Raw genomic sequence first — 24,787 nt, forward strand, 5'->3', positions numbered from 1 at the left:
TGAGTACTGACTGAGTACTCATGATTACAGATGGAGTACTCATGAGTACAGCCTGAGTATGAATACTGGTGAGGACAAATGAGTTTGAGTGCAAGTGAGTACGATTTCAAATGAGTATGTTATGAGTGAGTATGAGTGATTTTGAGAACGTACTAGCTTTTTGAGTCTGAGTTTGATTGAGTACAGCGTTAATGAAAAAAATTGTGATTGAGTTTGAGTGAGTTTTTTCTGTTCTGCCGACCTATGCCCCGCCCGTGCTGTAGGTCAACCGGCGAGAGGGACCTTAGCGAGAGTTAGAGTTCCTGTATATAGCTCCCGCAGGGAGCTAAGAGTTGCGCGACCGACCGCCATCTTTGTTATCCGGATTGCTGCGGGAAAGCCGCCCGTCGCGAGTGAAGGAGCCTCGCCGCCACGCTTCCGACGGCGGCCGACGCGCGGTGGGGGCGCTTCGGTCGGCGGCGCCTTACGGCGGGTACGCTGGATTCCTGCGGTGCCGCCCGCGTCGGCGGCTGCGGCGCAGCCGTAGTGGGGGCTTCTCTGCGCGGCATGGATAACCGGAGTGTCGCAATCACGGCGGCGCGTGGAAAAGGGTCGCGCAACTCTTAGCTCCCTGCGGGAGCTATATACAGGAACTCTAGCGAGAGTTGGTCCGCAGCGCCACGAACTAGCGGCGGTGAAAGGTGGGAACTATACCCGAGGCGCAGGCCGCTGCCGTGGGCGGCGCCATTGCACCTACCGACGTTCCTCGCCTACTTGGCTCAGCTAGCCACAGGGCTTCCTTTTTTCTCGAAGCCAAAAGAAAAAAAAAAGGGTAACATGTTTTTCTTGTTCCTCGTGAAGGAAGCTTCTGCATAATCCCTGAAAAATAAATCTTTCTGCAGATTCAACTTTATAATAACAAAACAAGCTTAATTAACCATCTGCAGCCATGATCTGCAGTAATATTGTTGCCTTTTAGTAGCCAGAGGCAACTTTCTAGCCGGTTCATGAGCCATGTCAAGGACAAGTAGAACACGCATGCCCAGTACATGACGGAACGCTCGCTGAAGCGCGGCTCCCCTGGACAGTGGCGCCATATTTGAAGTATGAAGCTCTATGGATCGTGCAGCGCGTCACCGGGGAACCACCTACGCTCCGCCAGCGCTATGCATGCCGCTCTGTCTTCATATTTTGCTGTGTCCATGTGCAGGACGTCCATTTTACCCGCATATTTAGCCTATTCGGCTCCGGCCTTACGCCTCCCTTCGTGAAAGATTATGCAGGGATAAATTATTGACTAACCATGCTGACATTGTTGTTTGTTGGGAATACTCTCCTCTCTATGAGTTCGAAATTAAAAAAAAAAAAAAACAAGGACAGCCAAGGGTCAAATGTATTTTTGAGCTGGCGTCCGCCGGTCAAACGTTTTCACTTTTCACGTTGTTCCGGGGCCACTTCCAAAAACAAGCCGGAGGTCATGTGCGGAGGAAATGTTTATTTCAAAGGCATGTTCGTTGCAAAGCCGCTTCGTGGAGTCGTACAGCACAAGTCTCGTACAAAAGAAGGAACACCAAATACACACAATTCATACAATATTCGTCGCGTCACTGTAGACGTAAACACAATACTAATGAAAGAGAAGACTGGCCGGTGGGATTATATGCACATCTATGCTACAACAGAAATATTTTTGCTTACTTATGCTACAAAAAAGATTTATTGAAAAAAACTTTTTTCACGTTCCAAAGCGCTCTTTCAACATTTTACAGCGTTTAGAACAAAAAAAATATAAATACACAGTGAGGAAGAAAACGAACGCGAATGTGGGTCAAAATTTTGCGTCAACTTGCAGCTTATAGCCGTGTCTCGAACCGAACAAGAACGCTTTGGTTTTCGGGAGCTTGAGTGACAGGCCAACATTGAAAAACTTCCCGTGGCACCTCTTCAGGGTCCAGGCAGAACCAGGAAGCGACGCTTACCCGTAAGACTCGATCTACAACCCACATGTGTTCTCAGAATGACTTCTCCTCGATAGCGGAACTCATGCATTTTGACAGTGGTATGTTTCCGCTTCATACACACTCGGAGCTCACGCAATACTTGGACGGCGAAAAAAAAAGAAAAGAAAAGGTTTTTCAATAGATAGTGAAACAAAATACAGGTTATGTACAAGACGTGTGCTTGCTTCACATTCGATGAGCGGGCATACGTGAGCTATCTACACTTGAAGCTTTGCGCTTTGACACGAACGCGGAGCACTGCGGCAGAGCTAGCTCAGCAACATCTATTTGCGTATCGTTCAAGTTAACACTACGTAAGGGACAAACTACACTCGTGTCTAACTGCAGCAACTCTCAACGGCTCGATGATTCAGAGTTGCGTACAGCGAACATCGTATCTATGTTTCTACGTCTGCGTGCCATAGTAAGCTGAGGAGGAAAAAATCTCAAGAAGTCATGGCTGCGACCTAGTGGGGGCAAGCTCTACAGGATGGAGAGGGCGCAATTTTTTTGCACTTGTTTTTCACAGTATACTGAGTCCGTAAGCTCTAACAGTAGGTAAAATGTATAAAAGTACAAAAGTGAAAAAATTGCTCGTTTTGCGCCAAATGTTACAAGTTACTGGTTGTTGACGCTTGCATTATTGCTTAGTCGTCCTCTTAATGCACTCTTCAGCCATCATTAGAGCCCTCATCACGGCTGAACCGCACCTCATCTCTCGGTAGGGGCTTTGTGCACGTAGATATACAATACGACATACAGGTTCATCGTACAAAAAAAAAATCGAATGTCATGTTAGTGAAATCACGGCAGGCGGGATGGACAGCCGTTGGTTAACTACTTTTACTCAGTTTGCGGAGGTCCCATAAGAAATATAACTCGATTTTGTGGCAAGAAGTGCACGTTGGGGCTTGGTTTAAAATTCGTTCGCGCTTTTATCAGGGATACGTAGGAGGAGTCATTCAAAGCCCGAGAGAAGGAGACCATCGATCTAGTCGTGATGAAGGCTGCATTGCCGCTTTCCGTCTCACACACACGCTCACCTCAACTCATTCTCACACGGAAGCCCTTCACGTGTACAGTCGAAAGATTTGTGACAGTAAACACGGGAGCGCGTGTCGCTCAGTACATGCAGAGAGGTCTAGCGCTGGCATGGCGAACTGTCGCAGTTCGTACATTTGGCGGATCCACTCACTGACAACGGTTGATTGCGTTGCTGCGGTATAGCTACGTTAAATATCTAGAAATGATGCCAGAGAATACATGTGCCGATGAGGGGATTTTTATCAAGCGCGAAACGGGGCGACCGGGTTAAAACTTGCTTTTCGCTGCCCGATTTGGTGATAAAAAATGTATTATCCTCCGAGACGTAACTAATGCAGCAGGCAGCCGCACGATAAAGCGCTTTCAGGGAGTGCGTCCGCCAACCGCACAAACTGCGAGAGCACGCCATCCTCTCACCAGAGCGCGCTGCATGTATTGAGCGGCACGCACTCCCGCGTTTACTGTCATAAACCTTTCGACTGTACGAAACACTTTGCTTTCAACTCTCACTATAGCGTCAAAAAGACATAAGCCACTCCTGTGTCCGTTTATACGTACATCCACTATGGCACCATCGTTCTTCGAACTACATCCATCATTAGGCACAGCAATATTCGCCTAAAGCGCACGTCGCAACGACGAAGGCAGTGTCCTATACACGCCTGTGCATAAACCACGCGTTCAAGCCTTCAAAAGCCACCTGGTTGTATTAAGAAGCGATGAAAGCGAACCACGTTTTCATCGAGGATAATCGTTATAATAGAAGAAGATCGCGAAAACAGTTGCAGCCCTTGGACTTCGAAGTTCTATCCATTAGTGCAATGGGGTCAACACGTTCGTCAGAATAAACGAACAGCCTACAACGAGTCAATAAGTCTGGCTGCACGCGGGACAGGTAGCCATTTTGCTGGTTAAAAAATCCTTTTTTTTCACTTTTCTATTGATCAATAGTGATTGACTTTTAGAGAAACAGATAAAGATAATTTTGGGCAATCAAAAGCATCCGTTATCACCGCAGGCGTCGTTTGTATTTTCCATCATTCACTGAGAGCGTCCACTGCGCTTCAAACGGCAATGCGAGAAGGTACTTGCCAACTTTAACACATCAGAGAAAGAGGTTAACGCAAGTACGTCCAGTATTGTTGTACGATACATCCTGCGATTTCTCTGAAGCCACGACGCTGTACACGGTACGCTACCAAATATAGTGTTATTGCAGATATGCTCGAGACGTCTGCAAGTCAATAAATTGAGCAGTCCCTAGGGAGGCTTACAAGAAGTACTACTAAACACCGCATCAAAGCGACATGGCAGTAGAACATCAAAGGCTGATGTGTATAGAAAAAGATGGTAGCGATAGTGTGTTGGCACACGCTTTTCGATGTTACATGAAGTGGGAAGTATCTCAGACAGAAATGCAACGACGACACGTGAGTATTGGTTGCAAATACATATTGGTAAAAATGGGGCTTCCAAAAGGAAATTGCGATTGCTGCTTCGAAACGCTATCAATATCTTGCATAATCAAGCTAGCACATGCAATATTCAGTGCTTCCGGAGAGGAAGCTTTCGCTACGATAGCTGATAGAAGAACATGCAATAGCTCGAAGGAGCACAAAGACTTGAAAGAATCGAAGAAGAGCCGGCCTTCCAGTTTAGAAGTAAAAACGTTTGCCCTTAAGACAATATTTTTGTTCTTTGACTTGTTACGGTTGGGGACGATTGCCTTTTTTGTCTTTTTAGATAAGTTTATTAAGTGTTTTTGGAAGACCTTGTTATGAACAGTACGTGGACGCAAATGAAGACGTGAATTCAAGCGAGGGCTTTGCAAGTGAGCCCGTTACTTTTTAATGGTGGCTGGCGCAACCCGCTCACCCCACGCAAACCTATCTCGCAAAAACTGTCAAAATGTTTGTTTTTAAGTTCTGCCTTCGAGTGACCTAACATTCAATTTTTTAAATTTTATACGCTGCCGTATCGGTGTACTTGAAAACTCGTTCCAGCCTGTTTCTCGTCTAACAGCACGCTAGTAACGCTTACTACAGTTACACACAACTTTTCGCTGAATTTCCGAGATAAAAACGTAGCCGCTTCGCAATGCTTCCAACCCCATAAGAACCACGTCAGAGCAGCCATCTTGCTTTTTTTTTTTTTGTCAATTCTACCTTCTTTTTCATGCCATTTGTGTACCTTCGCGACACTGTCCAACTTACAACATTTCCTTAAACAGCGTCCCAACTTCTTTCTTGATTTTTTTTCCCGAGTGTCCGGTTCCTCTTTCATCATGCCTTACATCGAAATTAATGAAATAACGCGTGGTAAGCACCAAAAAGCAGTCAAAGCGGAGATCTATCAAAGCGAGCCTATCAAGCTGCTTTGTCACGCAACAGCATAGGGCATACAACAACGTGCTTGTAATATTGCTTGCACTACCAGCAGCCCTGGCTGAAATGTACTTACAAAGCCGGTACACGCAGCTGAAGCCAACAGCAGTGTAGAAGCTATTTCGAAGGGGTAGATGGGGAATAGCCACTCGACAAAAGCTAGTGAGGTAGGTAACGATTGACTCTATATAGCGCTCCCTTCGCAGAGAGCTCCCTAAATGCCTCTATTCTGTGCGTAGCTTTGTCCTTGCTAGTTCCCGTGCCTGGGAAAGAAAGATAAAAATGGAGCTACGTATGGAAAGGGAAGGTGCGCATCAACAATAACAAAATTTTTCTTGTATCCGCTACACACAAGGAGAAAAAACAGTGTTGTCAAGTAAGAGAAACATTTCAAACGTGCAACTTCGGCACCGCTTTGGCCAAGCGTCAGATCAACCAGTGCTGAGGCGATCTGACATCTCATCTATGTGGGAGTTGACGGTGTTACGGAAACGGGAGGGGACAGAAAATGAGTAGCCATGATGGCGCTGGCAGTGAGATGAAATTAATAAATAACGAGTATAGCGACAATTTGTGAAAGCGCTTTAGGTAAAAAAATGGTGTTGGATAAGGAGGGTGCGAGTTTACCAATACGCAACGGCTAATGTTGATTTACAACGCGTGAGTTTGCGCGAACTAGTTCAAATAGCGTTTTTTCTTGAATAAATAAGTTGACGTCTTTTTTAATGGCAGTCGTAATTGAGTTAGTGAATACAGAATCATAGTTGACACGTTCGCCACACGGAATAAACAAAAAGAAATGCAAAATCAAACATTTTCAAACAGTGCGAACACTTTATCGAAGCATGAACCGTGGGTTGGGGACATTATCTTTTCAGGGTCAAGAACGCGCCACGTAGAGGAATCAGGCGCAGTTCCCGACGTGTGCTTTACAAATTACGCCAGTTAGGCCTATAGGAGAAAGAAAAGCAAGTGATGGAATGAACTATACCGTGGTTTCATTAGACTGTTTGCACGATGAAAGTAATTGCTTGAGGGACTTCAATGCAAGATGAATTTGCATAAAACAAAGCTTGTTCGGGCGATGAAGAAAAAGAGGTTCAGTTACACTAACAAAATACGTTTCACTACATTGTGTAATATTAGCGGCCACCCGCATTCCTTCTTTCAGATCTCTTGAACTCTTGCTAGCCCCAGGCTTCCCAGAGCCTACAAACCACAGGACCACGGAACAAAACAAAGAAAAGATTAGACATACGGAACGTACTAGAAAGAGTGAACACCGGGGATAATCTTACTACTCATCATCATACTGCAACTCTCCGCAGAGTGTCCTCAGTTTCTATGTACAAAGCCACCTTAGAGAGCTAAAAGCTGATACTTCGTATATCTATATTAATAAAAAAAAGACAAAATGCACTGTGGATTGCTCCCGGCAGAAGTCAGAGAGGGAACTGGACTTGTAAAGACGATGCTGACAAGTCCTATGTAGAGCCCGCGCTGGCAAGGAATCAAGGAGCGCCACTGCGGAGCCCTCGAACAGCGTATTGCACGAATCGGCACCTACTCTTCGTTCTCTGACAGACTGTTACGTCGGCGAGTGGAACACGGGCCAACCTTTTCCTCAAGAAGGTCGCGATAGGTATTGAAGAACGCCTACCACGTAATTGGCCTGCTATCGTGCGGATGGCTCTGCGAATGACGGAATTGCAGGCCGCCAGACTCTTTTGCGAATCTAACCAAACTATCCCGAAATTATGCTCGTGCGTTTTCACAACCCTCAGAACGGCAAGTGTGGATTCTCAGAGCGTGCCACAAACTCCTGTAGGGAACCTAGCACAAATGCACTTTTAGCACCCTGATTAAAAAAACATTAAAAAAACGCACATAACGTGGCACTGCAATCCGTCCGTGCTGCACGAATCTTATGCCCTCAGCTATCAGATGATGTAGGGACACACAATGCTGACGCTTGCAGAGGAAAACGGTGCTGGTCGCCGCAAAGTCCAGCACAGTGATGCAAGGTGTCCCGGCATTGGAGCTCCAGAACCGTTGTTGAAGCGCGCACACATAAAAAGGGGCTTAGTAAAATGTCGTACCTCAGTGAACTGCCTTCGTTACGACCATTATGTGGCGTTATAAAACTCCACAGCACGGTTTGTATAGCCACATAGCTTACGTACTCTTTGGAAGTAGACGATTAAAGCAAATATGCGTTATGTGTTCTCAATATATTCTAAATTTTTTGGGACAAGTCGACAACCAAGACCAATGAGACAAAATACTTCAATAGCAGGTAGAAAACGTTGGGTGCTGGGTGCTGTAGGTTGACTAGTTGGCAATTACCTGTCACTGAGACGATAGCTGTCCGCGGTTGACACTTTTTAAACTTTGTGGCTGCTCAACACAACAGCGATTCAACACCTGGCGTTTTCTTTTTTTTTTGTGTGTGTGTGAACGTGCATACTGAAAATGCTTATACAATCACGCATTGGGCGCCGCACCTTGTTTCGAGTTTTTTTTGTTACTACTAATAATAAAATTACGTTTAAGAACGCTTACGTTAATGTTCACTAACTGCTTAAATACAGCCTAGTAAATAAACCTCATGTAGCTCGTTCGACACGCTAACCTCCATCGTTTCACACCCCACCCTTCTCACAAAATCGCTTTTGGAAAACTTGGAACAAAGTGAGCTCAATTTTAACGAACATGGTTAACGAATGGTGCGCAATGTGGTTTCTGTTGTTGGCGCCCTTGTCAACAGACACTGATTCCGAACAGCGCATATCAATACACTTCATGACGTAGGCGACACAGCTGCAACCACCTCAGCGGTATACAAGCGCCAGAGTGGCAGGTCACGAAAATCGCCGTGCAGTGACCACGGTGACCGTCGCAATACCCGGACGCGCAGTACGCGATAGTAACGCCGGGCGTCAGGCGTTTACGTCCAGGCACCGCCGGTGGCGCAGCGTTTTTTCGTCCAGTCAGCGGAGCAGGCGGTCCACAGCACACAATCGGGGATAATGACAGTCACGTCCTGTCCCACAAACGCTGGGAGACGCTGGCTGTTGTAGTAGGTGCGAACTTTGCGGCTGGGTTGGAAGCGGTGTTGTTTGGAGAGGAGCTGCTGGGGCTCAGGGCTTGAAGTCGTTGACGCTTCGCGGCAGGAAGTTTGTGCCCTTCTGGCGCGGCCTGCGGCCCCTCTTGACGTGTCCGTTCTTGCCGATGGACAGGTACCAGCGCCAGCGTGTGCCACGGGAGTAGCGCATCGACGAGAAGGTGGTGTACGCGTTGGGAAGCTCGGTCAGCTGGAAGATGCACTTCTCCGAGCGCCGCTTCTGCGAGAGGAAGAGAAGAAGAGGAACGGGAAACAACCGTGAGTATACATGTATGGAAGCGTCTTTGAAGTGAAACACCTGTTGCTCGTTATGGCCACAATGGCAGTAGCATGCCGCAACTTATAGTAATTTTAGTCTGGGTTCAAAACAATTGCCGCGGACGTATCGCAAACCAGACATAGCGTGCACACAGCGAGGCTTGAAGATGTGATTCGGCTAGACGTAGTTCTCTAATCTGCTCCGTAGATCTTTTACTACAAAACAACACAGGTGGACTCGTGCCATGCCTGGATACGGTTGTGAATACACGGCTCACGTACATGCAAGCGATGTCTTATGTCCAGAGGTAAAGGTCGCGACACCTGTTACGGAACGACTCTGGCACGAGCGTCTGACCGCTATGATTCTTTTATAACATGATCCGCATTTTCACGATGACGACGACGACGACGGCGACGATGATTGTTGCCTGTACCCGCTGGGGGATTCAACATCACCTGTAAATCGAAGGTTTTACCGTGACCTCGCTCGTGTGATTAAACGCGCAGCTTCTAGGCGAACCGCAAAGTACACACTTTCTTCCACCGCTCTTCTATTGTCTTCTCGCTTTAAAATTAACATTTTTCGTGTTACGCACAAAAGAAGGTCCGAAAGTTTCGCGCGCGGTTTCGAAACTCTGAATATTTTACGTTTAAAACAATAGACGTCACATCGATCACATACAACGACAGATACAATGGGCACGCAAGTTATGCCTCCGGACTAAAATAAAAATACGAAAAACGTCTTAAACGCGCGTACATGCCCACTCTCATACACTTCCGTGGTAACATAGACACTCCTACGTAAGTACAAAAAAGTTATCAAGTTTTAAACTATTTTAGACAGCTGTTTGTGCTCAACAGACGACAAATCTGGTATGAGGAAACAGATATGACCGGTGCGGAGTGTGTGACCGGAACAATGGCGCTTTGATCAGTCAACCTGTCCCGGCTGTGCCGCCCGCAACAATGTAACGAAGAGAGGAAGGAGTGAGAGACAACCCGTTCACGCCGATTCCTTTTTGTGTGTGATGCCATCTACAATAACCTAGTCGTCAAGGGGGTTGGAAGGCTATACGTACCGTCTCGCTTTCTGCTATTCTGTACGAGCAGACAAGACGTGTTTGTATTCGCTCCGCCGCGACGTACTCTGCCTTTGACAAAAATAAGCTTATTATTTAAAATTGAAGAGGGGCCCAGAGGGGAAGAAACACTTTAAGCATTTTTAACAGCGGAGCTATTGTGCAAGCCGTAAGTTCGCTGTCGCAGAAAAAAATACCCCAAAAAATGACAAGCCCTCGTGAGCGCGTGCCTCGTGGCGACCGCCGAGTCCCCGGCTCGCCCTGTGGGTCTAGCAAAAAAAGAAAAATAACCTCCAGCGCTGTTGTCAAACGCTACCGCACATGTAAAAAAAATAATAAAAACTACAGCGCTACTACTAAAGATGAAAAGTCACCCTGCTTGGGAGAAGTCGTCGCGGCCGCCGCATTCTCCGGAAGCCATTATGGATAATTGGAGACATGGCTACGAGTGTGCCAATCCTTTTCTTCATTCTTTCAATGGCTCTTCTGAAGACCTGATGCGTTCCCTAGAAATTAAATATCTTCACATAGCCAGAAATCCACACAGCCGTAAAGGCCAGCCGAATCCGGACTTTGACCGAGGTTTACAACTTTATGAACTCCGCACATCTCTTCCCGAATGTGACAAAAACACTACCCCGGGCCCGGATCATGTGACCGACCGCCTCTTAGCCCAAGCAGTGGTTCTCGAGCATGAGGACCCCTTTGGGACTTGCCAAGGTGACGGAGAATCCCATGACAGTGGTGCCGCCAGAAATATTTTTCAAGGGGGGGAGGGGTTAAGCCACCGGTAAAAGATAACTACAAAGAAATAGAGCCTGTCCCAAACATTGTCACAGTAATTTTAATTTTTATCCTTGTCATTTTATTTTCGTTTTTACATATTAATATATCGGTTCGGCGTGTAAGTATGGATGAAAAAGACTGAAAGGGGGGATTAGAAAATGCCGGGGGGTGTTCTGAACCCCCTCCCCACGGCTACGCCCCTGCCCCACGGTGCACGTGTTGATCGCGTCACAATGTGATCACGGTTATCATGTTGAACGTGTCATAATGTCAAACAACCTGCACTTGCATCTACAGTCGCCAACATACTCATTCAATACCCTCCTTTTATGCTTGACTTTTATGCTTATGCACGTAATATTGCCGAACAATTTGCGTTTATAACCAAAAGACACCCAGCGTTTGTGAGTCGTCTTTTCTGCGTAGCTTACTTGTCATGCAGAAAGCCAACATTAAAACATGGGCTACGTACACGTCATGCAGTGAAGCCACCTCTTCGCATTTCCAGCAAGGTTTAGCAAAAAGAAGAAATGAAGGGGATGAGAGGGTTCTGGGTATGCATCAAGGAGGGCTTCGCGAACCCCTGAAATGCCCTCGCGGACCCCTTGGGGCCCGCGGACCCCCATTTGAGAACCACTGACTCAATGAAACATCTTCTGCAGCATATTAACGCTCATTGGAAATACGGAAACTTCCCCCAGAATGGAAAACAGCAGAGATCCGTTTTATGATCCGAAGCCTAACAAGTCCCCCACCTGGCCAACCTTCGTCTCATTTATTTAACATCTTGTGTGGGTAAATAGGTCGAACGTAGGTTACTCCGACTTCTACAACCCTACCTAGAAGCCAAGGATCTCATCCCAAATAGTATGTAGGATTTCAGAAAACACCTGTGCACGCAAGACCTCCTCCTTCGCATAAAGGAAGAAATTCTCATACCGATCTTCCGATATTTACTTCGTGCCATCTTTGCATTGAACCTAAGGGGAGCTTTTGGTAACGTCTCTCATTCCGCAATCCTCTCCCATCTAAACGAAACAGGTTGCGGCTTGCGTACTTACTCCTATATTGCCGATTTTCCCGCCCACAGACAGGAGATCCTAAAAGCAGGCCATGTCAAGTGTGATCCCATCACCCTAGGAGGTTGAGGCACCCCTCAAGGTTATGTTTTTTCACCTTTACTTTTTAATATCACTCTCCTAGACCTCCCTCGTCAACTTAAAGCCATTCCCCGTGTCCATCACGCACTGTATTCGGATGACATTACCCTTTGTACTGACACGGGGTCTTTAAATGAAATTCAAGATATCTTTTAAAGAGCCACTGACACTCTGAAACAATACGTCCCGTCAATTGGCCTTCGCTGTTACCCTAAAAATCTCACCTCATCATCCTACGAAAAAGGTCCCCCTTCATCCAACGAAGAACCAGTTGAAATTACCCTCGTTGGTCACCTTATACGTCCCAGCCCTTAACTCAAGATACTTGGTGTCACTATTCAGGATTATACACGGAACAACCGGACCATACCAAAGCTCACCGCAGTATTTACTCGTCACCCACTTGCTTCAACGCATCTCCAATCGACATCGTGGCATAAAGGAGGAAGACCTTCTCCACCTTATCCGCGCCTTCCTTATATCACGGGTCATCTACATCGCCCCCTACCTTACTCTCACCAAACGTGACCCGGAATCCATTGATCGCCTCATCCGCAAAGCTATAAAAAAAAGCTTTTAATCTCCCTATGTCCACAGCTACAACTAAACTTCTCAAATTAGGCATTCACAACTCGGTCTCGGAACTCGTCGAAGGGCATATTTCGAGTCAACGTCTCCACCTGACTCAAACACCAACAGGACTGGCACTTTTACAAGGGCTCTCAAAACGTCAACCCCTCAGACCACGGGCAGAAAACACATAATTGGCGTCAAACCATTCGTAACCGCCCTCTTCCCCAAAAAATGTATCCCTCTCTAAACTCCGCTCGTCGACACTCGTAGCCAAGCCCTAAGACGGATCTACGGAAACAATCTCAACGTTTCATACGCAGATGCAGCCCTTACTCCATCCAATCCGCCCCATAAATTAGCCGTGGTAACCACCAAAGACAAGATCGTCACCTGCGCCTCAATCAAGACCACATCTATCTGGGCCGCGGAAGAATTTGCTGTGGCCCTCGCCATCACTCAAACTCCCGCAACGATTGTAATTACGGACTGTCAAACAGTCTATCGTAGTTTTTTAGCCGGTAACGTGGCCTCTACCACGAGGAAGCTTCTCACTCAACATGCTACCAACCGGAAGATCGACATTGTGTGGACCCTGGGACACTCCTCACTAACGGACAGGGCCGTAGCCAGAATTTTTTTTAGGAGGGGGTTATGGCTTTTGGGAAGGGGGTAGTTAAGCCGAAACCAACAGTAAGTATTGCTTATGCGCTGCCTGGAAAAGATTTCGGGTGGAATTCGAACACCCCCCCCCCCTACCCCCCCCCCTACCCCCCCCTACCCCCCCCCCCCCCCCGGGCAATAACTTTCCCATAGACAAGCCTGTGAACTTTCCTCTCAGGCCTCTGAGGAGACACCGAGTCTCGTTCCCCTGCTCCCATTTCAATACATCACCCAATATTACCGCACTTCGAGACAACATTTCCCACCTCCTCTCCCGCAGCTTACTAAAATAAAAGAAGTAATGCTCTGAAGACTCCAGACAAACACCTTTCCTCACCCAACTTGGCTACATTCGATTTACGCCACCCAATACCCTGCCACATGTAAATTCTGCCCTAACCCATGCAAGCTTATTCATATGATCTTGGAGTGCGCACACAACCCAGCCCTCCCAAGTTTACCCACTTCCCTTCGCCTCCTTAAGCTGTGGGAACCTGAGGACCAGCACCGGCTTGGATGCCCAGTAACTCCTGTCCAGAGCTGAGACAGCACGGTCGTCTTACGGTCTCCTGTACTAAGGGACCACTCCCACATCATCAGACCCAAAATAGTTTTCCTCCTCCTCCTCCTCCTCCTCCTCCTCCTCCTCCTCCTCCTTTCGAGACGACTTGCAGATCCCGCCACCGCTTCCTCGAGTCGATGACGTATAGAAGACTACAACGCTGAGGATTACTTTGCATTCACCACTCTCCGCGAAGAAGACGACGACCTCTTCGTTGCATATGACGACGATTACTAGCACTGCAACTATACCAAGAAACAATGATACTTAACTATGTGTCCGGCAATGCTCACCTACAATGGCTTTGCCATTCAAGTCTTGTGCCGGGGTGCAAGCTTCCCTGACATTCTTTTATAGCTTCGTGTTTGTAGCAGGAGTCAGGCAGGGCGAAGCTTTGTACCTAGCAAAGGAAACGTCCACATTGATGACATTCTCAGAAGTATTTCTTGTACCTGGTGGTGGGTTACAAACGGTGTCGGGAACTTCTGAAGGACTTCCGAAGAGGAGCAGTTTAACGGAACGTAGCGCCAGCGAATGAGCCCAATTATTACTTCTCCCCACCGAACCAGTCCGAGAAAAATAAAGAATATGTTTCCTTTTCATTCTGAGAAGCACGGAGAGTAACAGAAAAGCTAGAGTAACGTCTCACAACAGCTCCGGACTTCTTGCCTTCTTGGCAAAACGGAGTGCAATACCACTGGGTTTTTCACCCCGGCTCTTGTTTTTTTTTAATTCGTGTTTGGTGTACCTAGTTCAGGGACGGCCGATGTCATTTCTCTCTAACTCGGCTGGTTTCTCCTGAGCATATGTCGGATTTTTTTTTTCTTTTGCCGACTGAAAAAAAGCGGCCTTTCAAGGCTGTAAGTGCGCACCCCTGCCGCGGTCATCCGGGCGTGCCGAGAACACCCATTGATTGCGGCCTTTACCATACGAGCAGTCCCTAATTTGCCGCGACGTGCTTCGGCAAACCGGTTCACTCAGTGGTTTGGGTGCCCCTTAAACCGATTATGCAAAAGAGTGATGCAGTGGACTCCACGTGGAAGAACTGAGCAGTTGCTTTCTATAACCTGTATTAACGACGATCAATCTTTGTCTGTAGTAAGGCGGCACGCCTTTCCGGCTATCTCGTCCGGTCACAGTGACCGCTGGGACGTTGGGCCACTAGCACACTGAGTGTGCGTTTGAAAACAAAACTAGTATGTCGATTACGCCTTTGCTCATTCATAGCGCACACTACAGAGGAGGAAAGAAGTTGTGACTCTTTCTCCGACGAGTGCAATGGAACCATGAGGAAGATGAAAGTTGTATAGCAAAAGAAGTTCCGCTACCACGGAGGTGTGTTCCTCTATTTTGATTCTGCTCAGCCCTGACGTCGCTCGCTCCTTTAACTGACTGACTGACTGACTGACTGACTGACTGACTGACTCACTCACTCACTCACTCACTCACTCACTCACTCACTCACTCACTCACTCACTCACTCACTCACTCACTCACTCACTCACTCACTCACTCACTCACTCACTCACTCACTCACTCACTCGTTTTTGTAATTGGAATTATATCAGTGAGATATGATAAGAAAAAGTAACAAAATGAATTCTTTTTCTTCTCGAAGCAGAAACGTTGGCTGTGGGCAGTACGCGATACTATGAATTCAGGGTGAGCTCCCCTGTCGTGTTTCCTTGTAACTCCCTCGCATTTTACCTCGAAAACTCGTTTGCCCAGTCAGGCGGGGGAGGGGGAATGGGTTGAAAGGGGCCGGTTGTGTTAAACTCATTTTGATCCCACGGGGCCGTTTTGCGAATATTGTAATTTTATTCGAGGAGTGCACGATCACACGTTCATTAATTTCACTTGCAACAACTGTCAACCATTAATTAGCGCCAAATAATGCAAGCGTATCTTTTCCAATTGGAAACTATGGCGCACTTTTCTCCGCAGTTTCGTTGTCGCTTAGTAGCAATCTTCAACAAACGCTCAATCAATCAAGCTGCCGGCTACTCCGTGTTCCTCACGCACTACCAGTGTTCTTAACCACAGCAGCGTGCAAGACAAAGCTCCTTGAAACTGAATTTAAAGTTTCGGTTCCGAGCCGAGCCTCGAGAGGGCGAGTGCGCAGACGTAGAAAAGGAAGGGGCGTTGAAAAGGAGAGGCAACAGCAGGCAGGGCCACTCGTTTCCGCATCTAGTACAGAGCCCGCAGGGGCCGTTTACCTACGCGGGCGCACCAGCAGCCGTCTGGTGATGCCGATGCCACGCGGGGGGCCTCCCTGCGCGAGACGCGACACAATGTCGACGACGCGACACACGTCAGCAACGTCTGCTGCCGCTTCGGCTTCTTCCGCATAGACTCCGCCGAACCCGGGTTCGGCCGCCGCCGAAAAAAACAGAAAAAAAAAGGGGGGGGGGGGGGGGGTACGTGCCGGGCAGGTGGTTCGTGTCGCCACCATGGCGCACAGTTTCGTACAGAGGGAAACAAGAAAAGAAAGGAGGAGAGAAACGGTCGGAAAACGAGGCAGACAACCAAGCGAGCAAGCGAGCAAGCTGCAGCCCGTGGGTGGGCATCACGGCAATCCTTTACTGCCGAGCGGTGAAGTAGCGTGCTTTTAAAGGGGTCCTGAAATACCTTCCGCCGATGCATGGATCTACATGTAACCAAATAAGACAATGCATTAGCAATCTCCTCCCGCAAGAATTTTGTTAAAGCGATGAGTATTAGCTGAGAAATCGTAAATCAAAAACCGCGCATTATCGTCGCGCCGCGTTTCCTCCTCTTTTCAACTGTTGACGGCGCGCGAGCACTGCCTCCCATGATGCTGCGCTAGTCAGCGGTGACGTACTTCCGCATTACGCTCCTCCGACTGCCGTCTGCTACGGGCAAGTTTTGTTGACACCATGAATTCCGCACTCCGCTCAAGGATGGATAAGCGAACGAAAAATCTGGCCGCATGTGTGCGGTGGCCTGGCCTTGCCCTTTCGCGGTGTGCGTTGCTGCAGTGCAGCACGTGACTTTTAATCGGCGGCGAACTCGCAGCCGCTGAGGAGGATCTTGCGCTCGGTCCCTTTCATGCACCGCGCACTGTTTATCCAAAAAGCGCCGTATCAGATGTGGCCCCGCTGGTGCCGGGTCTTATTTTGCGGTGGTGGTAATTCCTGCCGGCGCCATGTGAAAAAGACATTTTAAGCCGATACAGAACCCGTGCACAAAACGCTTCAATCATGTGACCAGTTCAGCTTGGGGCGACGCATGGTGGAGAGCGGCAACGTTGGCTAAACATGCTCCGGCGCGGCTCTGAGCTTTCTAGCGCTGGAGCGAGCGCCTTTCTTTGACGATCTCAAACATCGGTTGCCTTGGCAACAAGGCACAAACCGCCCCAGAGGTCAGTTACGGTTGCGTGATCGCGGTTCAGCTTGGCGCCCCACCTCGCGGCATATGGGCACTGCAGGCATACTACTCACTCTCATTTGGAAGTGCGAGATGCGTTTGGCATTACAGGAGGCGATGGTGTGTGTGTTGTGGACGCCTTTGTTTCGCGATGAAATGCGACGTTGTGCTTCTGCGGGTGGATAGTGCTTCCCACGGCCTGGATTATCTTTCTCGAGCGACGTACGACTCAACCTCGCATGGGGTATGTGCAGTGTGCGTGGCTAAAAGCCATCTCGGCTTGCGCGCCAGAGTTAAGTGACTTGCTGTTCGTCCCCGCAAACCGCGCGCGAGGTGAGTGCCGAATTTACGAGGTTACGAGGGGCAGGAGGAGGCAGCCCATCGTCTGTCAATCGCGGTTCAGACTTGCAACGCATGTTGTGACGTTGTGTTCGTTCGAAACGCATCTCTGGATTGTTTTGAAGTGGAAAAAAATGTATCCGTCAAACCTGGGCATTCGGCTCAGGGCGTTCTCTGCGATTGCACGAAAGAAGTGCCACGGGGCTTCAACGCTTTCTTTATGGGACGTACTCCGGTAAGAGAATATCCATGTCGTGTTATGGCCGTGTTGCATTCAATACGAACGGTTAAGCGTTTGTTTACACTTGTTTCGTTTGTCGTAAAATGTCCAAGCCCTCCGGCACTACGCTGGCAGATCAGCCGGCGAGTCGACGCTGAGCAGACGACTCATCTCTTTGCCGGAAGTGCGTGAAAAAGCCGCCCAATAGCAGGATGTCTAGCTCATGACGAACATCGGGGAATCGATGATGTAGACATGTGAAGATGGCGGCGTCCAAAAACACGAAGGAAAGGGTGAGAAAAAAGCGACAAACTTTGCAACAAAAGTGTGAGCTTTCTGCTGCGCGTAAAAGAGTAATACTTGGCCCAGATGACCTTGACGACCCAATCTAACGATTGCGCTACATCATTTAGTGTGCTCAAAATGCCTTTCAGGGCCCCTTTAAAAGGGGGACATTTTAGTTGTCGGCCGCCCGTTTGGTATTCAGATAGCCCCCGCCAATAGGCAATACAAATGTTGTCAGTTCGTATAAATGCGATAAATAATGAAGAAACGATGGGATCTGCCTGCTAAGAATACATTATTTCTACTACAGCGTTCCAATAAATGATGTGGGTACGTCATATTCACTTCTGTGATCGCATTTAATTTTGCGGAGACCATTAGCTAAATACTGAATTTCGTTTCACGCGTAGGTCTCTAGAAGTTAACGTTTCTTATATACACTAGCATTGCGAAGATTTGTAGAAAACTGCAGTCAAAATGTGCATTACACGAAAGTGTTGTGGAAACAAGGACGAAGTCGGGGCTGACGGATAACGGAAGTCCTGGCTCGAACGCTTGCGAACTCGCTCAGGCTTTCGGGGAAAATCTTTGTGAAGCGAACGTTGAGTTTTATTTCTGGTGCACGCGGCAGCGATTTCAGGTTAGAAGCGCACACCCACTAACGCCGGGAGCCATACGTAAAGGAATAAGAGAAAGGCAAGCAGCGACAGAGCGTGACATACATGCAGTGTTCTGTGACCATTACGGCTCCTGTACTCCAGACCTGGGAACGAGAGGGGAACATTAGCTCGGTGATACGACTGCTGCGCACGCGACAAGGTAGTTTAACGTCCGTACAACGCCATTACACGCTGCGTGCAGCTGTTACTTTGTTTCGCGAGCCCGCTCCTGGAAAGACGCCAACCTAAAGGCACTTTTACGGGAAGGTATACGGTAAGTTTACGGTAATGGAGAATTGGAACGTATGTAGTTGCAGGTGCAGGCGCGAACTTTAAAATCCAAACAGTCATTTATACGATAATACGTGCACCACCGCGCATTAATTATCAACCGGTCTTTTTTTTTTTTTTTTGCGAGATAAAATTTGCCGAGCAAGAGCAAGTAAATGTAAGAGCAAGTGAAGGTTCTACGCTTCTATAGTGGCTGGCAAAATTTTAGCTTTTTTTGTCATTTTTTTAGTGTATTAGAAGCGATACGGAGCTACGATACACGAAACAGAGGCTGACACACAATGTAGGCCATAAAACGCCTTTTGGTCGCAATATAACGACAGAGGAAGAAGCGAAGCTGACGTTAACAGAGTACGAGGAAGTAATAAAGGCGCAGACTCAGCGTCTAAACCTGCGCTAACATCCTTAACGCGGCAGCTAGCTCGGCAAACTGTCGGGAAGCGACCGCTCGGGGATGAATAGAGAAGCAGACAGGCAGCTAGGATATGCGTATACGGTCATTTTACGACCTAATTTGTACTAAAACGCGGATTCGGTATTGTTGGCTGTAAGAGGCGGTTATGCGAGCATACGAATGGTTGTCATTATAATTTACCACAAACTGCCTCGTCGGCTTCTTTTATATTTCTATGCAGTCACATTTTTTGTGCCAGTGGGACAAAATGATCCAGTCCTGTGGCTTCGGTCTGCAGTCTGCAGTCTGCGCCATACCGAGGAATTGAAACAAGCTCAGAAGATGGACAATAGGGAGAGAAACGGTACCACCGTCGTGAATGAAACGGAAATAGCAGTGCATGCTGTGCACAGCAAAATCGATTGTTCCGAGGTCAACGCACCCTCGTCAGTAGTGGTAGAACGAGGAAACGGGGAGTGCATCCGTGTATGCTTGATGCAGCGTCGGGAGAAAAAGCGCCTCCGGGCAGCAATTCGGAACTATCAGGGAAACGCGGTATCAATTGCTCGGGCGGAAAGAATGACCTCGTTGTCTCGTCCCCGCTGCTTTGGTAAGCACTTCCGCGTCGGGAGAAGCGGTGTCTATAGAAAAACCGCCGAGTAGCTTTGTTGGCCACTGAAAATGACAGCTAGGACAGAACGAAAGGGTTGCGAGTTACATTTACAAAAGCGACATTTGGGGAACTACGCGGGTGGGACTTAGTATGTCAGAGGCGTCAGTATGCATCTTCGCACACGCGAATGCATTCAAATAAGTATGAATGAAAATAAACATACTTACGTCTAATATTTCAAGATTGCGCTCACAATAACGGCTCTTATCTAGCTGAGAAGTGCGGTCTTCGTAACAAATAACAAACACTAATTATATTTTTTTCACAACCGCAGGTTGTAGTGAGCGACAAATGTTAGTGTATTGCAGTGAAGCAAAACCGGTATTTTGTGTGTTGTTTTGGGCTGATTCACATACGCAAAAAAGTACAAACCCCGGCTCTGGCGGAGTTCCGCTATGAGTGGGTGGATGCCCTCGTCCCAACTGACGCAAAAGATAAAATGTGTCAGCGATACAACGTTGCTCATTGCTTGTGTAGCTTAAAAGCTCTGATAGGCCTGCAGAGAAATAAGCCTCACCCTGCCGATCGCACCAGGAAGATGGCCGTAACTGAGGGGATTGTGCGTTCCCAGATGAACCACTTATAAAAACGACCGAAATTCGGATTTACTTTGCAGAAAGAGTACATCACCCACCTTGCACAGCGGCACCCTTGGAGCTTTCCCTGTTCGGCATTGTAATTAGCTGTTGTAACTTTTCCTTCATGACTCGTCTTTCATACCCCTGCAGTTACATTGTGCCAGCATTGTCATGCTGTTAAAAAAAAAAAACGTGAGTCAAACCCATGTACGTTCCCAAAGCCTACGTGTCGGCCTAATGTTCAAGGGTCCTACGTGGTAGGGTAAGGGACGTTTATGGTCGCCGGTTCACGTAACTAAAACTACTACTGAAAAGTCAGTGATCTCTTCCGAAAGGTAAAACATTGCCATTCAAAAACCCAAAAAGGCAAGCTGGAGAAGAAAAGGATAAATCTAAAGCGCATATTTCGGACGGACCCCTTCGAGCCGCCTGGCATCAACTCCAGGGCGTTGTTCGGAATTTGGCGTCAACTCCTTCCGCGCGCTGTTTCTCTTCCCTCATAATGCCGCGGCTATGGAGGCCCTGCTGTTAGAAAGCCGTGCAGGATTTGGAGTGAGAATGAAGCTTTGAAAAAAATCAGCTGCTCCTTCTTCTCGCACAAGTTCCTTGCCTCGGCGCGTGCTCCCCGCAACGCGTGCTTTTTGATTGGCGTCCCGGTGAGCACTGCCACGACTGCGGGCGCTGCCACGCTGTGAGTGTCAGACATTCCGCCAACTCAAAAAAACATTTCGTGAATTCTCCCTGGGCTTTGGGTGTTCGGGGGGAAGGATTTCCGAGTGCGGGTTCCGAGGTCGCGGTCAAGAAGGTGTATGGACCGCCGCTCTCGTCATAAAGCGTGTCGCCTTGCTTCAGATTGACAAATGGCGCGCTCAATGTTTCACATTGACACGAATTCTCGGGCGGGTGCAAGGTTGTGCGGTGTTGGGGACCAAGTCCTTTTTTCGCGGTGACTAGTGGGGACTAAGCCTACGTCGTTTTCACTTGAAAGTAACAGCTCTCTCTCTCTCTCTCTCTCTCTCTCTCTATATATATATATATATATATATATATAAGAGAAGAAAAACTTCGAACAAGGTAAAAGCACGATTGTGGCCACACGATTGTGGCCACAATCGTGCTTTTACCTTGTTCGAAGTTTTTCTTCTCTTGTGTTCTCTACCATCTTCAAAGTTCTAATACTCCCTATATATATATATATATATATATATATATATATATATATATATATATATATATATATATATATATATATATATATATATATATATATATATATATATATATATATCAATCTAGCGAATCAGAATAGGAAATGAGGGGCTCGTTGAAAATAAGACAGAAATAAAGTTTGACAGTCAAGAAAACCTCGGAAAGCAAAGGGAGGATGTGGTAGGTCATTGAAACACATAAAGAATTTGGAAAGAAAGAAAGTGGAGAAAAAATGCCCGCCATGTGGGATCCGAGCCCACTACCTCCAGAATACCGGTCTGGTGCGATAACCACTACGCTACCGGCGGGGCTATTTTCCCCTCCACTTTCTGGGGTATTTATGTCAATGTAATTTTTTCCTGTGCTTGGGGGTGGTAGCCAGCACCACTCCGACTTCTCGGGGTCAAGGGGGCCTTCTTTTTAACCCCTTCTTTTTTCTTTCCAAACTCTTTATCTGTTTCAATGACCTACCATATCCTCCCCTTTGCTTTCCGAGGTTTTCTTGACTGTCAAACTTTATTTCTGTCTTATTTTCAACAAGCCCCTCATTTCCTATTCTGATTCGCTACATGCATAGCGAGTGCCTCTGTTCTGGCAGTCTTGGTGCCATAGGAAGCTTAAGAGGGTTCAACGCTGGCCGACCACTCTCGACATGTCGTAGATACTCGAGTGACGGCCCAGGTGTTAAAAAGAAGGTCCCCTTCACCCCGAGAAGTCGGAGTGGTGCTGGCTACCACCCCCAAGCACAGGAAAAAATTACATAGACATAAATACCCCAGAAAGTGGAGGGGAAAAATATCCCCGCCGGTAGCGTAGTGGTTATCGCACCAGACCGGTATTCTGGAGGTCGTGGGTTCAGATCCCACCTGGCGGGCATTTTTTCTTTACTTTCTTTCTTTCCAAATTCTTTATCTGTTTCAATGACCTACCATATTCTCCCCTTTGCTTTCGGAGGTTTTCTTGAGTGTCAAACTTTATTTCTGTCTTTTATCAATCTATCTATCTCCCCCTCTCCCCATGTGCGTGTGTGTGCGTACATGTACGTGTGTGCGTGTGTGTGATTGTGATAGGAGAGGTGTCACTCACTCACTCACTCACTCACTGATATGATTGGCTCTCGCAGTCTTCTTCAATATAAAGAATTTGCTCATATTACCTCATGTTCTGGCAGAAACGTACAAACAAGTCGACATACAGAATGGGAAACGAAAAAAGAATAAAACCGGGTGTCGAAATATCACATACCTGTCCAGACAGCTGTCCCTTGCGATTCATGCAGAGGTAGCGCTTGCTGACGACTCCGCGAATACTGTACAGCTTCACCGCCACTGCGTTCATCTCCAGGACGGCTGCAAGAGTAAACGGCATCGGGGGGTTAGACGTAGGTAGGCTTTTTTCTTTCTTTTTTTTTTCGTTGCGGCAAAGTACGCCGAACAGATTGAGTACAGTAAAAGTCAGCGATAAAATGGCTCCGCAAGGATAGGTAACTCTTTCCACCTGAGCCAATCTACACATATATCGTGCTAAAAACTAAGCGGCCTGAACACTAATAAATTACTACGTCCACCGGTTGAACCTTTTTTAGGCTCCCAGTTTTGCTTCCGGCTCATTATTTCGGTCTGTGCAAAAATTGCCTTTTTTGTGCAATGTGCTGTAAAATTTGGGGCTCTTCTCCCAAATGGCAATCTGGTGTACATAAATGCCAGTTCTCCGCAAGTCCTACCTCAGACATAAACTGGAAGTAGGGAGGGGTTCAGACTCATCGTATGCTTTCTTCCCTCAGCAGTCGTTGGCTTTGGTTATAAACAGGGCTGCTATGATCCCCTGCATGTTTCTAATAATTAATTTTCGCAGAATATGGCGCGCTATTCCTAGACGCCCCAATAGAGCGTACCCCATGCGCCATGACCGAGTGACCTTCGATACGCTGTGCCCCGAAGTGCGTCACAATTAATGTCCCGACACGTCGGCTACGCGCTCACACACACGCCCATGAAGGCTCGTCTTCATTGTGAAACGCTTTCACGCGCAAGCGTGAAATCAGGCCTCGTCAGGGCGACGTGCAAAAAACCCTTTGCATGCGCCATAAATCAATCCAGGTCGAAAAAAAAAAAAAAACGCGCCTCGCTTAGCTTGTAGTTTCACTTTAACCGAATGCCCTCCATTGAACCTCGTTAGCTGTGCAAATTGTGCCGTCCGCCAATCGAAGACCTCCCGGCCTCCTAGACGCCGCAGTTTTTCAGTGAGCAAGCCTCCCTGCAAAGTTTGTGAATTGCAGCGGGCGCACTCAAGACATCACAGCGCAGTGCATCCTGCTCCCTGCACTGCTCGGAGCGGCAGACGGGGGGCGTTTCATTAAAGCTCAGTGAGGGGCACCCTGCCTTAGAGCATCCCGTGCTCATTCTTGCTTTCCGCGTGCAAAACGGCCTCCCTCCCCTCCGGCCTGCTCGCATCAGCCGTCCGGGGCACGGCAATTTGTCACGGCCCGACCGGATAGAGTCCGATCGCGAGGCGCAGTTTAGTCGCAGCCAAGACCGCGTGTGTAATTAAATGCCACCGCCGCCGCCGCTGCCGCCTCGCGGAAGAGAGCGATTGTGCGGCCAGATTGCAGGGTTGCTCGCCCAAGGTATGCGCGCCTGCCGCTTTATGGGCGCTGACATCTTCATCAAATAAACGGGCTTTTATAGCAGCAGGAGGGTGGGGCCAGCAGCGCCCGTCCACCGTTGGGTTCTTCGGCGGAAGGGTTCGGCGGTGGGAGGGAGGGGTGATTGCACGCGCCCCGAGCTAGACTGGCGTCGGTCGCTTTCCTTGCGAAGATCTCCGTGTCCGCTGGCGCGCCGCGATGAGGTTGGGCTCTCCTTGAAATGCACGGGAAGAGACGTGCGGAACCTTTTATTGCGTTCCCGAGGAGGCCGTTGGAAAACTTTTGCTTCCTGTCAGCGAGTGATGTGCAGTAACATTTGACTTGGCTGTGCTGTTCTGCGCGGTTGCTCGGGCCCGGTCGATGCTTACGCGGATAATAAAATGTTTCGACAGCTCGGAAGTGCGTAGCCGAGAATTGCACACAGCCTATTTTGTTCATTTACGACACTCGCGGCTGCGTCTAATTATTATTGATTTAGGGCAATTGCGATCTG

The 24,787-nt window shown here is 48.0% G+C and overlaps 1 protein-coding gene and 1 long non-coding RNA gene across 2 annotated transcripts in view; one reads left to right on the forward strand and one right to left on the reverse strand.

Annotated features, from left to right (window-relative positions):
- Positions 1–1,454: 1,454 nt before the first annotated feature.
- LOC144152944 (fibroblast growth factor 9-like) overlaps positions 1,455–24,787 on the reverse strand; it is a 96,500-nt gene continuing 73,167 nt past the window's right edge. The window contains exons 2-3 of the mRNA XM_077684533.1: positions 22,896–22,999; positions 1,455–8,751 (exon numbers count right to left, since the gene is read on the reverse strand). Of these exons, the coding sequence (XP_077540659.1) occupies positions 8,548–8,751; positions 22,896–22,999 (308 nt within the window). The 3' untranslated portion in view covers positions 1,455–8,547. The remainder of the gene's footprint in view (positions 8,752–22,895; positions 23,000–24,787) is intronic.
- The window catches only part of LOC144152945 (uncharacterized), a 59,190-nt gene continuing 43,067 nt past the window's right edge, over positions 8,665–24,787 (forward strand). The window contains exon 1 of the long non-coding RNA XR_013319253.1: positions 8,665–8,789. This is a non-coding gene — a long non-coding RNA (uncharacterized LOC144152945). The remainder of the gene's footprint in view (positions 8,790–24,787) is intronic.

The sequence above is a fragment of the Haemaphysalis longicornis genome, unplaced genomic scaffold, assembly GCF_048455015.1.
Source record: "Haemaphysalis longicornis isolate Haplotype H1 unplaced genomic scaffold, Haemaphysalis longicornis Haplotype H1 scaffold_9, whole genome shotgun sequence".
Taxonomy (NCBI): domain Eukaryota; kingdom Metazoa; phylum Arthropoda; class Arachnida; order Ixodida; family Ixodidae; genus Haemaphysalis; species Haemaphysalis longicornis.